The sequence below is a fragment of the Anolis carolinensis genome, chromosome 1 (assembly GCF_035594765.1).
Source record: "Anolis carolinensis isolate JA03-04 chromosome 1, rAnoCar3.1.pri, whole genome shotgun sequence".
Classification (NCBI taxonomy): Eukaryota; Metazoa; Chordata; class Lepidosauria; order Squamata; family Dactyloidae; genus Anolis; species Anolis carolinensis.
The window spans coordinates 178,999,653-179,015,151 of NC_085841.1; the positions used below are offsets into that span (position 1 = coordinate 178,999,653).

Genomic DNA, 15,499 nt, shown 5'->3' on the forward strand with positions numbered 1-15,499 from the left:
GAGTCTTTTTTGTGGCAAAAAAGACAGGCGACTTGAGACTGGTGTGCGACTACCGTGTGCTAAACAAGTACACTGTTCGGGACAGGTACCCTTTGCCTCTAATCCCTGAGTTGTTGTCTCGGGTTCAGGGAGCTTCCATCTTTACGAAGTTAGATCTGCGTGGGGCTTATAATTTGGTGCGTATAAAGGAAGGGGACGAATGGAAGACAGCGTTTAACACCTGTTTCAGCGCTTACGAAAATTTAGTAATGCCGTTTGGGCTCTGTAATGCTCCAGCGGTATTTCAAAGATTTATTAATGATGTGTTCCGGGACCTTTTAGACAAATTTGTGGTGATTTACTTGGATGATATATTGATTTTTTCAAAAGACGCTCGTGAACATGGGGAACATGTGCGTCAAGTGTTGTCCAGGCTCAGGGCAAATGGGTTATTTGCTAAGGCCTCCAAGTGTGTTTTCCATGTGTCTGAGGTGGAGTTTTTGGGACATGTTATATCTGGGAGGGAACTGAAAATGGACCCGAGAAAAGTGGACGCTGTCAATACCTGGCAAGAATTAACATCCAAGAAGGATGTACAAAGGTTTTTGGGTTTTGCCAACTACTATAGGGAGTTTATTCCGCACTTTGCACAATTGACAGTGCCGTTAACCCAACTCCTGCAAAAGAAGCATCCGTTCGAATGGACTATGGAGGCCAAGAAGGCTTTTGAACAACTGAAATGTAGTTTTCAGAATGGGAACATTTTAGTACATCCAAATGTGAACCAACCATTCATTGTTGAGGCAGATGCTTCTAATTATGCTCTGGGAGCAGTACTCTCGCAGGAGGACCCGTCTGGTAGATTAAGACCTTGTGGTTTCTATTCTAGACAACTCACTGCGTTTGAACAAAATTATACGATTTGGGAGAAAGAGTTGCTAGCGATCAAGGTGGCCTTCGAAGTTTGGAGGCATTGGTTGGAGGGGGCAAAACATCAGATAGTGGTCCTATCTGACCATAAAAACTTGGAACATTTGCAAACTGCAAAGAAACTGAATCAGAGACAAATTAGGTGGGCATGGTTCTTTTCCAGGTTCGACTTCAGGGTACAATTTGTAGAGGGGAAGCAGAACTTGAGGGCTGATGCTTTATCTAGGAAGCCTGAGTTCAAAACTGCTGAAATCCTTCTTGAACAAACCATTTTACCTGTTTCAGTGTTAAATGTGGTACAGGACAGGCAGGATCTTCATGAACGGGTGTTGTCTTCTCAAAAAGAGGATAGGTGGACACAAGAGCAGTTGATATTGCTCTCTCAGGATATGAGAACTATACTGCCTAATTTACAGGATGTGGACGGGGTGTTATCACGTAATGGGCAGATTTTCGTGCCGCCTGGTAAACTACGCTTGGAAATCATACAAGCATATCATGATGAGCCAACTGCGGGACATTTTGGGTTTAAGACTGTGCAAGCCATTACTCGTCATTATTGGTGGCCCAAGATGAGGCAGGATATTTTAAAATACTGCGATAGCTGTGCTATTTGTCTACAGTGTAAACATCCAGTAGGTAGGCCCTGTGGTCTATTGTCGCCTCTGCCAGTCCCTGAAAAGCCCTGGCAGATTATTTCCATGGACTTCATTACTGATTTGCCTAGGGTGGGTGGCTACACTTGTATTTGGGTGGCTCGTTTTATCCCATGGCTCATTTTATCCCATGCTCTAAAGTACCGGCGGCTACAACGTTGGCCAAATTATTTGTGCGCCATATTTTCCGTCTGCACGGGGCTCCAGAGGTTATTGTTTCGGACAGAGCGCCGCAGTTTGTTTCACAATTTTGGAAACAGTTCCATGCGCAGCTTGGAACTAAACTGAACGTCTCTACTGCATTCCATCCGCAGACTGATGGGCAGTCTGAACGGGTGAACGGTCTGTTAGAACAGTATCTGCGCTGTTTTTGTTTGCAGCAAGCTGGGGATTGGGTTCAATGGGTACCGGTGGCAGAGTTTGCGTATAACGCAGCGACACATAGCGCTAGCCAATACTCGCCTTTTGAAATCATGTATGGTTGCCATCCACGTGGAGTAGTAGCGCCTGCGCAAAATACTGTGTCGCCGGATCCAGTGTATCGTTCCAGTGAACTCAAGGCCTTGCAAGACGTTGCGAGGAAGCTTCTGGTGGAAGCTAAAGCAACGCAAAAGTCACAAGCTGACAAACATCGTCAGCCTGGAGTGGAATTGAAAGAAGGGGACATGGTGTGGTTGTCTGCTAAGCATATCAGGACGCATGCGGGGAAATTTGGGGCTCGGTACTTAGGTCCTTTCCCCATTGTTACTAAGGTCTCTCCTGTGGCGTTTCGATTGCGATTGCCTTCCACGCTGAAGGTTCATCCGGTGTTTCACCGGTCTTTACTGAAACTGGACACATCATGTAACAGGCCCTCAGTAATTACAGAGGTCTCGGATCCCACATTAATTCCAGTGGGTGGGGCCTTTGCGGGGAGGGATAGTGTTGTGACTGCGCCTTCGGGATTATGGTTGATGGTGATGGAATTCGAAGAGGAAGAAAAAACCCTCGTGATGAGGGTTCACTGGAGGAGTTGCGCAGGAAGCGACTTAGAGAGCTATATGGGGGATCTTCTGAGGAAGATTCAGATGGGGAGATGGATGCTGAGGAACAGGTGGTGGCTGGGGAAGCGGGCACTGAATGGGCACAGCCACCGGAGATGTCTGGGGATTTGGGGCCTATGGATACTTCTGAACCTGGGGTTTCTGCAGGAGCTGATCCCAATTGGGATGCTTGGAGAAGGGAGGATGGTTTTTAAGTGTTCATGGGGCTAAGTGTGGGCAGGATGATTGGGACTCCGACGAATTGCTAGGTACTCCAGATCCACGAGCTCTAGCTGTGTGGAGCTCAGACTCTGAGTAGATTTGGGACACCTGGTGTTTGGGTATGAGTGTTTGGTCACCCAGGAGGAAGGGGAATAAAATGGGAATGTTTGGCCACTGCACTTTGCGTGTGGCAAGGTGTTGCTGAGGCGCCATTGGGATCTCTGTGTTTCCATGAAGACAGGACTTGGACTATGATTTGAATCTGCTGATATCACCTAGCTTGGCTCTCGCTGTGTCTTATCGTGGACCTGTTTTGGATGACTGCACCCTCTTCGGACTTTGGATTGAATTTGACCTGGCTTCTGTCTACACCCTCTGACTGACGGCTACTCCCGGCTTCTGACTATTGGTTTGTCTTCCGGAATTTCTGCTGCCTCCTGACCTGACCTTGGATTCCTCTGACGACGGCTATTCATCATCCCTTTGAGGCTTTCGGCTTATCTGCACCGTGGAAGCAGCTTTATTGCTTTTCTAGTTTGTTTATTTTCCAGCAATTAACTCTTATTTGTTTTCCAAAGCTGAATTGAAGCGTTATTTAGTTTTTTATTGAATGCCAGCATGGGAAATTAGCGTGGCTCGTTTTTGAGTTATTATTGTCCAATCTACTCTCGAAACACTGAAAAGTGAAGTGTTTCAAGGATATTTCCTGTGTTTATGTTATTTTCTGGCTTATCTTCGGAATAAACTCTGTTTGTATATTAACTGGCGTCTCTTGACATATTATATGTAATATATACCATATAATTAATATTATTATATGGTATTATTAGTATTATATTGTATAACATTATAATATTATCAATATTATATGTATATACAATATATTATATTATTTAAAATGATATAAAAATATTATATTATAAAACTGAGGGTGGGGGCCAGGTAAATGACCTTGGAGGGCCGCATCTGGCCCCCGGGCCTTAGTTTGGGGACCCCTGCTCTAGACCCTTCAGCACAACTGTATTATCATTTTGCACTGGAGGGCTTAGAAGTTCTTAGAGAGACCACATTAATCAAATCCATAAATAATCAAATGCACAAAAATGAAATCTACACATGTGGAGGACCAATTGTATTTCGCTAAAATCAGTGGGCCAAAAAGCAGTAAAACGTTTGTGTGTGTATGTGTGTGTGTGGGTATTTTGGGGAGAGTTTGGGTAGCATTGATTAGCAAATTGTCTTACTAGTTTCCCAGCTCATTTGCAAGAATTAGTAGCTGTTCCAATATAAGATGCATTGAAGTAAGTTCTTCTAGATCACTGATGCTGTATCCCTGCAATTACTCGAAGAGATGTACTCCATATTCTCATTGATAAGAAAATAAATCAGCCCAAAAAATTGGGTTGATTTATCCATGCGAGTGCTGTTCCTTAGCTCTTATCCAAAAAAGGAACCATATCCTTCTCTCTGTAGAGTGGTGAAAGAGAAGAGATTACTATATTCTGAGAACATAAAAGAAGCACCGGTCCCTCTGTTATTTCTGTTATGTTGCTGCTTCTGGCATTTTTGAATGCCTGGGTAGGGAAATGTTGAAGGTGTCTAAGGATCTCATCAGATGGTCTTCGGGCTTTGTTTCCATGAGCCAAGGAAATGGAGCCCCACGGAGGCCACCACTTGATGTCAGGGTACTCTTGGTGGGACTCCGTGGTGCTGCATTTCCTTAGCGCATAGAAATCTTACAGAAGCCCCCAGTGGCACAGTGGATTAAACCCTTGTGCCGGCAGGACTGCTGGCCTGAATGTTGCTGGTTCAAATCCATTCCGCGGATGAGCTTCCTCTATTAGCTCCAGCTCCATGCAGGGACATGAGAGAAGCCTCCCACAAGGATGGTAAAAACATCAAAACATCCAGGCATCCCCTGAGCAACGTCCTTGCAGATGGCCAATTCTCTCACACCAGAAGTGACTTGCAGTTTCTCAAGTCACTCCTGACATGAAAAAAAAAAAACATTCATAATTTTGGTCCTTAAAGCTGTCCTCAAGGTATACATGAGACTGACTTATACATGAGCATGTGCGATAATACACAGCAACAAAGCTGCAGAGAAGGAGGTTAGTAATTTCTGTTAGTGATTGAATAGGAAACTCTCAGAGAATATTGTGCAGTCTGCCTGGAATCTTTGATGGCAATAGTAATAAACTACATAGGAAATAACTTTTGTGGTGTAATTCCAGGGTGTGTCAGCTTTGTGTTACGTGATGTATGGTTGGATGGAGAAAGATGATAACAAACCAGTATTTCTAGACAGAACATTTTTCTAGCCATTTGTAAGTCCTTTCATGGGATTCTATGGTTATCTTATGGCAGATATTGAGTATAGAAATGCACTGGATGACTTTGAAATTTCTAGAGGTGTTTTACCATTGGAGGATATATGTCCTACACCCCTAATCCCAGTGAATGTGGAGGACTGATTATAGTTTGCATTCAGATAACTCAGTAACAAAAAAGGGAATACCAATGGGCAGAATCTTACCCTTCCAAATACAGTAGAATCTCACTTATCCAAGCCTCGCTTATCCAAGCCTCTGGATAATCCAAGCCATTTTTGTAGTCAATGTTTTCAATATATCGTGATATTTTGGTGCTAAATTCATAAATGCAGTAATTACAACATAACATTACTGCATATTGAACTATTTTTTTCTGTGAAATATGTTGTATAACATGAAGTTTTGGTGCTTAATTTGTAAAATCATAACCTAATTTGATGTTTAATAGGCTTTTCCTTAATCCCTCCTTATTATCCAAGATATTCGCTTATCCAAGCTTCTGCCAGCCCGTTTAGCTTGGATAAGTGAGACTCTACTGTAGATTCAAATTAAAACAAACTGCCACAAAGTAGTTGGTGTAAGGAAAGTGCAGACATTTGTAAGACTCCTTGGCGATTGGAGTTAAACTTTGTTGCGTGCAGTGCAGAGTCATAGTTCTCATTTCTTGCACACACACACAACTTTTAAATTCTGCTGAGTTGCAGCACTTAATCCAAAATAGTACAATTCAGCTAAAAAAGATAAAGTTTGAGGAAGTGAAACTAATTCTGCCCAAATTGTATATGACACGAGACTATTATACATTTTTTTTGTTTTGCAACTGACTGGTTGGCTGCGTTTGTCCCTCTTTGTATGAAGTCCAAAGCCTCTCATGTTGGCAATGGTCAAAACAAACATAATGCAAACATGCAACTCTTAACAACTTCCCCATGATTTTCCCCTGGACATCATTGCCTATGAAGAAACTAGTGAGCTTTGAAAATCAGTATAAATCTGGTTGACCTAATAAAAGTATCACCAATGTGGATTTTGGATTTTGTTTAATTTTCAGCATGGGGTGCATCTGCACTGTAGAATGAATACATTTCGATAGTACCTTAACTACCATGGCTCAATGCTATGGAATTCTGGGATATTTAGTTGGGTGAGGCCCCAACACTCTTTCGCAGAGAAGGCTAAAGGCCTTGTAAAAGTACAAGTCTCATGATTCCATAGTATTGAACTATAGCAGTTGAATCATTATTATTTATTTACTACATTTATATACCATTTCCCCCCCTAAGGGAACTCAAAGTGGTTGCCAACATTATAAAGGCAAAATTCAATGCCTTACATACATTTGAAAACCAAAAGATAATGGCAAGACAATAACATAGAACTATAAATTATAAAATTAAAGTGGTGTCAAACTGCATTACTCCATTAGCCCCTTTTAATTCTATAACTCAGTTCCTTTTTACATGGTTATAGTACCCTAACGGCAGCAGATCCTGTCTAATTCTGGAAGCTAAGCTAGGTCAGTTGGATAGGAGACCACCAATGAATCCTAAGTGGCATAGCCTACATTTCGACTGGCAAAACCAACTCAGTATTCCTTACAAAGAAAGCTCTATGAAATTAATGGGGATGCCATAAGACAACCTTGAAGGCATATAACACCCGACAAAAGTAACAGGTAGTATTTTACAATATGATAGTTTACACGTTTAATTTTGCCCTCTAGTGGTGAAATTACAGAAGTTGATGCAGAGTGTAATTCAAAGGGTTTTATAGCTGGTGTGTTAGATTGCTGTTTGTTTACACAAAGATCTGATTTCTGTACCAGGTCAGTAGAGTATCACTGCACATATTGCTTACCTAAGATATGAATTTAGTTCCTTTTGTTTCATTTAAGTTGAACATAAAGTTCAAGATGAGGTACTGCCGGCATGAAAAATGGGTTCTAACGAAAGGTTTTTCTGGAAACATTCTCTTGAGCCTCCCTTTTTCCTTTGAATGTAAAAGTCTTTTTGGAAGTGACATCATGCGTCAGCAAGGAGAAACCAAGCTAATTTAGAGTAAAGTCACTTCTAAGCTTTCACTCAGGAGCATTTAGACAACAAAGAACCCAAATGGATGGATAAGGTTGTTTGGAGAGTTAAGGAAAACTTAAATAAAGATCGCAATCTGTTTCTTTCATTCCAGGAATGGCAAAAACTGAACTACGACATCTATACTCTAAGACAACTGCGAAGAGAAGTAAGAAACAGGTGGAAACGCATTCTGGAAGACTTGGGTAAGTCTGTTTTTAGGTTAAAAGAGAGTGAGAGAGAAATATATAGGGAGACAGCAGACAGACAGAAAGAGACAGCAAGATGTAGTAGTTTGAGTACTGGACAACTCTTCTAGAGTCCTAGGTTTAAATCCCTGCTCAGCCATAGAAACCTACTGGGTGACTTTGGGCAAGTTTCAGTCTCCCAGCCTCAGAGGAAGGCAAAAGCTTCTAAACGAATCTTGCCACGAAATCTCTGTGATAGGTTCACTTTACAGTTGTCATAAACCAGTAGTGGCTTGAAGACACATAACAACAACATAGGTTATAAAAAGTGCCATTCCTTTGACCAAGCAAAGGCAATGCTGTTAGTTGATATTTCAAGGTTGTGAGAAAAGGGCAAGTAGTGTTCTCTATTATATTTAAATATACTGTATATATTCCAGAACAAAATGCATAAACATATATATTAATTACTACTGTTATAGTTCTAAAAACAACAGTCTGTTGTACATGAAAGATTTGATACATTTAATGATATTGTTGTAAGTTCATGTATAGGAGCATGCTTATCAAGTTTGCAAATGACACCAAATTAGGAAGGATAGCCAATACTCCAGAGGACAGGATCAGAATTCAAAATGACCTTAACAGATTAGAGAGCTGGGCCAAAACTAACAAAAAGAATTTAAACACGGACAAATGTGAGATACTACACTTCGGCTGAAAAAATGAAATGCAAAGATACAGGATGGGAGATGCCTGTCTCGACAACAGTCCATGTGAGAAAGATCTTGGAGTTTTCATGGACAACAAGTTGAACATGAGCCAACAATGTGATGCAGCAGCTAAAAAAGTCAATGGGATTTTGGGCTGCATCAAAAGGGGTATAGTGTCTAGACTGAGTGAAGTCATGGTGCCTTTGCATTCTGCTTTGGTTAGACCTCTTTACCTGGAATAACATTGTGTCCAATTGTGGGCACCACAGTTTAAGAGATATTGACAAGCTAGAAGGTATGTAGAAAGGGGCAACGAAAATGTTCAGAGATCTGGAGACCATGCCCTATGAGGATTCTGCATCACAGATTCAACCATCCACAAATACTAAAAAAAAAGCAAAGCTTAATTTGGCCATTTTCTATAAGGTTCACCATTTTATAACAATATTGTATATACTGGAATTTGAGTATCTCCACATTTTGCTATCCATGGGGGATGCTGAGATGAATCCCCAGTAGATACAAAGGGCTTACTGTAGTCTGAAAAAGCTCCTGTCCTCTCAAATGGTCTCCTTAAATAAAGTCAGTTTGTATTTGACTTGTGCTTCTTTAGATTGTTTTCTTATACTTATTATATATTATGAGTGTTCTGATGTTTATTGGGTAGTGGGATGCATCTGAAAGAAATACTGTATTTATTTGAATGCAATGCACATCTTTTTATTTGGCCAAATAATGTTACAAAATTAGGCTGCCCATTAGATGTGATGGCACATTAGATTTGATTGCAAACTTGAAGAATAGTGCTGAAGATTAAGTTCTAGTCTATCATCACACCAGAAGCGACTTGCAGTTTCTCAAGTCACTCTTGACACGAAAAAAATAAATTATCTAGTGCTGGGTTTTAATTGAAACACCAAAGAACAGTATGTATATTTGAAATTTTACAATATAAATGAAAACATTTATTTGCTTAAATTATTATCAATCTCTGTAAAATTGTCCTTGTATTTATTTTCACTCCCCCCCCCCCAAATTTGCATGTTTTAGTTTTGTTCCTATTAGAGTATTAGTAAAAGTCAAAGAATTGTGGGTTTTTGTGGTAATAACAGTTGAATTCAACTGTTATTATGTTTTTGTGCTTTTTTATTAGTGTGTAAGAACTATAAGTTTATCAAAGAATAGTAAGGGTTTTTTTTTGTAAAATTGAATTTATAATAAAATTAATTGTTGTAAAGAGCACATTACATTCACCAGAAAATAGTTTTTTGCGTTTCAAGGTTTGGAAAATTAGTTTGCACGTTAGGTTCGATCACGCATTAGATTTGTGTAAATGCAGGTACAGTCTATATCCCAACTGTGTTGTGTTCTCCATATTATTTCGTGTTTTGTCCCATTGCTTTCTATCAAGAGCCCTGATGTGTTTCTTTAAGCTCTGGTTTTGAGCTACCTTTACACCTTTGTCAGCACTATGTGCTGCAACTGATCTCCAAGGATATGGAAATGGAGCATTTGCTAAAATGAGCTTTGCAATCTTCCTGTTTTAGGTTTCCAGAAGGAGGCAGATACGCTGTTGTCTGTGACCAAACGCAGCATTGTTAGCGACTCTCAGAATATGAGCAAAGCCCGTGAAATCCTCTTGAAGCTATCTGAGGAGACAACTATTTTCCCAACAAGCTGGGAGCTTTCTGAGAGATACCTTTTTGTGGTGGTAAGTCTCTGCCTCCTCCTTTCTGTATTTGCTTTCATACCATCATTTTTGAAGACCCTCAGATATGGCTCCTAAAATTAATTAAGTGTAACAGGAACAAAAATATACACAAACTAGGAAAGACACCTAGTAGTAGCCCTGTCATTATTTATTTATTTTCAGTATGATCAGTTTTTCCCAAACTCTGATTTTCCAAGTGTTTTGGACTTTAGGACCCAGAATCCCTAATCCTTGATCAAAGCAGCTGAGGCTTCTTTGGAGTTGAAGTTCAATACTAGAGTTTGGGAATCACTAAATTATAATAATAAATTAAATTAGACATTGGTTACTTAAGTCACATTTAATAAGACTTGAATTGGGCTCTAGTAGTCTCTGCCTAACTGAATTATTTTTTGAATTATCACTATCTGGCAGACTATACAGGGTGACAAAGACAAGGACGAACAGACAGAGATAGCTTTTATTCTAGAGCTGTCACTATATTGAACTCCATGGTTTTGCATTGATAAACAGAAACAAGGGATTTTTGTGCCATATGCAACAGTAAATACTCCATCCTCACACACTCCTTTTGTTATGGAAATGTAGAAGCATACTGAACAAACACAAGCAGTGAGTGGTCCCTTTCAACTCTAGGATTCTGTGAAACCTGAGAAGAACTTCCCATGTCACTTTTCTGTGTTATTACAGTATTGTATCTTCTTCTTCTGCAGGACCGTCTCATTGCCCTTGATGCTGCTGATGAGTTCTTCCGCATTGCCAGCGTAACCTATCCAAAGAGACTTCACATGGCAAAAGATGAAGACCAACTGAAAACAGACCAGTGCAATTCCACGCTGTCGTAACACCGCATCCCTCGTGCTGGAAGTGACTGTTCTTGTTTTTGGAGGGCTGAGCCAAAACGGTGGGACTTCTTACTTTAGAGAAGCACAGCAGGCCATCAGGACAAAGAATCCTCTGCCTGGCAAGTGGCACGATGCCATAGAGACTTGTGGTCTGTGACAAGGACATTCAGACACTGTTGTAAGCGTCGGTGCTAGTCTAGATGTTGGTGGTAGTCTTCCTGCTACTGCAAAGATACAAAGAGTGCTCTGGTGGTGGTAGAAGAAACCTCCCACATAAAGTCTTGCTTCTTGTGTATGAAGTGGCTTTCACTTCACTGAGTACAATGATTTGTGTTCCCTATAAGTGGCCATTCCTTCCTTCCACTGTCAGTGTTCTTGTTTAAGTGAAATCCTAACAGAGGATGAAAGCTGCCATTTTGTCAAGCCCTCCTTGCCTCTGAGTACATTTTGTGTTGTGCCAGCGAACTCATCTATGCCCACTTATGCAATGAGACATTAAGTGTCTGGTAGCTGTGGGTGACTTGTATCCCTGTGACATGACCAATAACGTGTTGTGAATGGCATTAACAGTGGAAATGAGTTTCTGGTAGCAGAAGTGTCTCCATGTGTCTTTTTAGTAAGTGACGAAGCAGGAAATCAAATCCTGTGATTTCCAAGCTGATATTTTTGCCTCAAAATATTTTAAAACAAACTTCTGTTACATCTGCTTCAGCTTTGCCTGCCTAGTACGGGTCCATCGTTAGACTGTGAGTGTTTTATGTGTAATTACAGTCACACTCCACACTTGCAGGTTTCACTTGCAAATTCGATTATTCATGGATTTGATTAATACACAATGTGTCCTGGCGATCAAGTGAAACTTGATCGCTCATTAAACCATTGGCAGCTTTTTGTATAGGTGTACCATGTTGCCATCATTAAATATATTCCTTTGAAATAGGGTCCATCATATTGAAACGCTGTATATTCTCTCTAGGAATTTCATAAGTCCTCTGGTGCAACTCTATGTCGAATTCCACCTAATGTTGCTTGGAGGATCTAGCAATTACTAGAGAAAGTGAAAAAAAAAGGTTTTGTTTGTGGTCTTTCCACATTTGCACAGGCGCTTTACCCTTAACTCCAGGAAATATAGAGGGGTGACTGTATTTCTTTTAAGATATTTTGCTGGAAAAAACAAATCTGAGCATTCCTTGATGGGGAATTTCTTGTTAACAATTTATTGTAAATTGACATCTCATTCCAGGGGCTTTCTATGCTCCATTTAGTATTTTGGTCACAAGCTGAACTTGGGCATTCCCGCTTCTCCTTTCAGTTTGCTGTGGCTGAGCATTCAGTAACTGAGAGGCACAAAATTGTTCTCTTTTTAACCCCCCCCCCCCCAAATATTTGAACAAATGTGTGTTTACTTTATGGAAATCTATATAATGTTTTAAACGTGAATGATAGCAAAATATATATTTGCTGTTTTTAGATTCGGAAATGAGCAGTCATTTTAAACTGCAGATGTGGTGAAGGCTCACAACTTTGGAAAATTAAAAAAAGCTGCTGATCTTGCCAGATGGCATTCCGTTTTGTGCATACAACCCAACAAACCAAGCGGCAAGATAAATTTTAAGTGTTTATAGCAGGATTGGAAATCATGCAGTGCTGATGGATTGTTAGGCCCAGCAGCGTAGGAATGGTGAGAGCTACAGTTCAGCAACATCTGAAGAGTCACATGATCCTCACCCCTGATTTATACCAACTAGGTTCATGTAACTATTGAAGTCTGAGTGTTGTCAGGTTTCCTATAAAAATGTAGGCATTACTTCTATACATTGGTACAATTAATTTAATAAATAAATAAATAAATCTGACTACTCTTTCTTTTCTTTTTTTTACAATGCATGCATTGTTTCTTGATTAATAATCAAGGAATATAACTGAAATGAGACATCATAGTGTCATTTTTCTCATGAAGGAAATGAAGTAAATTGTACTGTATTCCATAGCATTTTCCCAGTGAATATATTTAGGCCTATAGTCCAAATGTGTTGTATTGTGTAGAGGTTAACATGCAGTATATATTGTGGTGGTGCAGTGGGTTGAACTGCTGAACTGCTGAACTTGCTGACTGAAAGGTTTGTGGTTCGAATCTGGGGAGTGGTGTGAGTTCCCACTGTTAGCCCCAGCTTTTGCCAACCTAGCAGTTTGAAAACATGCAAAAGTGAGTAGATCAATAGGTACCGCTCTGGTGAGAAGGTAACGGCACTCTATGCAGTCATGCCAGCCACATGACCTTGGAGACATCTACGGCTTAGAAATTGAGATGAGCACCAACCCCCAGAGTCGAACACGACTAAACTTAATGTCAGGGGAAAACCTTTACCTTTACCTTAAGCATTTCTTGAGTGTGATACAATTAAAAACATTTCAGTCATGCAGATACACCAAATCCTGTCTTAACAGGGTTAACCCAGGGTTACTTGGTTAAAAGACTTCAAATGAATATGTATTTCAGGCTGTATGCTTCTTCAGAGTATTCCTCGCCTAAGAAAGCCCTATGAAATTCATTGAGTTGCTACAAATTGACTGGCAACATAAAGGCACATACACATGCACAATATGTATTATGTTCCACAGATTTGAAAAGTTAATTTTTTGAGATGCAGTTCTAAAGCCCCTTTACAGAACTGTAAAAAAAAATCCACATTATCTGTTTTGAACTGGATTACAAGTTTGTATATGGCAGTGTGGAGTCAGATAACCCAGTTGAAAGCAGATAATATCTGTCTTGATATTCTGGATTATATGGCTGTGTGGAATGGCCCTAAGAATGAAAGGCGGCAGGATGTGCAGAGGGCCAGCTTCTAATAGTATCACCTTTTGGGCTCTCCCAATCCAGTATCAATTCTCTATCCTACAGATCCTTGCATAAAGCTGTTGTACAGTATATAATGATCTATTAAGTGGGTTGCCAGGTGTAGGACTGCTACTAAAAGTGAAATTGCCCCCATAGCTTTTGCTGAAGACTTACAATTACAGCTAATGTGGCTTGTATTTACTTTCTGATTGACAATCACAAAACAATATACAGTCAGTTCTCCTTATCCAAGGATTCTGAATCCATGTATTCAACTATCCATGGTTTCAAAATATCCCAAACTGCAAACTTTGATTTTCCAATTTCATGTGAGGGACACCATTTTACTATCCTATTGTATATAATGGGACTTAAGCACCCAGGGATTTTGGTATTCATTGGAGGTCCTGGAACTAGCAGACACAAAGAACCCACTGTACACCAAATATATTATTCATAGGTGAGTAGAATAGGTTCTGTGATGAACAAATACCTTTCATTGTTTCAGGGAATGCTTTTTCTAAAGACATGCAAAACATGTCTAGTTTGACCCTACATGGACTCAGTAATCTACTGGGAGATTGTGTACGATTCTAATCAAATCAGTCTGAGAAAAGTTCAGGATAGATGTCAGAACAAACAAGTTGAATTGAATTATCCTACATGTAACTAAAAAGAGTGATCACCAGGTGGCGATATTGCCTCATTTACCAGTTTTATACCTTACTCTCAATTTTGTGCAATTACGCTATGTAACACAATTTTTGTTCCTGGATTATAAATATAATTTCCTAATTGGTTCTTGTTGGAATATTGCTGGAAAAAATTTATTAAACTGCAAAACTTTGTTTTTGCGGGACATGCTGCAGCAGATTTTGCTGTAGTTTTTCAATGAATATTTCATTGAGTCTCAACCAATTCAACATAGTTTGTGGCAGGCACAAAAATGAAGTTTCTGGAGTAGAACAACTACTTTCAAAGTAAGTACCACACAATCAAACATGAAATAACACTTTCAAACATTTTTTCAAATGTTGTTAGATAGTGTATAGACATTCCATCAGCTGTATTCACTTCTGCATACATGTGCAAACATTTAGTTGTAGATTTACTAGCTTTCTGATTTGCTATAAATTTCTACCAGTGTGGTGCAGCTGTGAAAAAGGAAAATGTTCAAAAAGGAGATCAGTCAGAAGAAACTGAAAATACGGTTGAAATCTATCATAGTTCTGGCCAATGCATCTGAAAAAAATAAAAATAAATGGGAAAGGTTCAGAAAAAGGGCAACCAAAATAATCTGGAAGGGGAATTCCTCCTTGGTGATGGGGTCACATAGAATGAAATGCAAGGAAGGAAGGAAGGGGGAGATCCTGTATGAGCCATAATCCTCGCAACAACCCTATAATCATTATTATTATTAAGCAAGGGGATCTAAAACTGAAATAGTAGTATGTATCCACCACTGCAAAACCATATCAGAGGTGAGATTAGAACTGGGGTGTTGTGAGTCATCCTCCATCACCTTGGATATATTTTAAGACCTTGACAGCATTTCTATTTTTCTTGAAGCATAAAATCTTCAGTTTCCCTTTCAATTTGATTCGAAGTTTCACAAATGGCTTTAAAGATTTCATTTTTTTCCCATTGACTATGACCGGTAACTGAGGCTTTTTGGGTGCATCTACACTGTACTGTCCCATATGACTAGCCATCCCCAGCAGGGGATTGTTAGATATCTTTTAGAAAGCAAGTACCCCAGGATAACTCTCATAGTGGCAAAATTCCTCAGAGTAGCTGCAAGGCTGAGAAAGGAACTAACCCCAGAAAGGGGTATTACTGGAAACCATGTACAGTAAAATCTCACTTATCCAACATTCGCTTATCCAGTGTTCTGGATTATCCAACGCATTTTTGTAGTCAATGTTTTCAATGCTGCTGCTCAGTCGTTTAGTCATCTCCGACTCTTTGTGACCTCATGGACCAGTCCAC

At 39.8% G+C, this 15,499-nt stretch overlaps 1 protein-coding gene across 2 annotated transcripts in view; it reads left to right on the forward strand.

Annotated features, from left to right (window-relative positions):
• The window catches only part of mreg (melanoregulin), a 54,635-nt gene extending 42,111 nt beyond the window's left edge, over nt 1-12,524 (forward strand). For both annotated transcript variants that reach the window (XM_008113597.3, XM_003215158.4), the window contains 3 exons: nt 7,327-7,417; nt 9,660-9,823; nt 10,537-12,524. In XM_008113597.3, the coding sequence (XP_008111804.1) occupies nt 7,327-7,417; nt 9,660-9,823; nt 10,537-10,668 (387 nt within the window). In that variant the 3' untranslated portion in view covers nt 10,669-12,524. The remainder of the gene's footprint in view (nt 1-7,326; nt 7,418-9,659; nt 9,824-10,536) is intronic.
• Nucleotides 12,525-15,499: the final 2,975 nt, after the last annotated feature.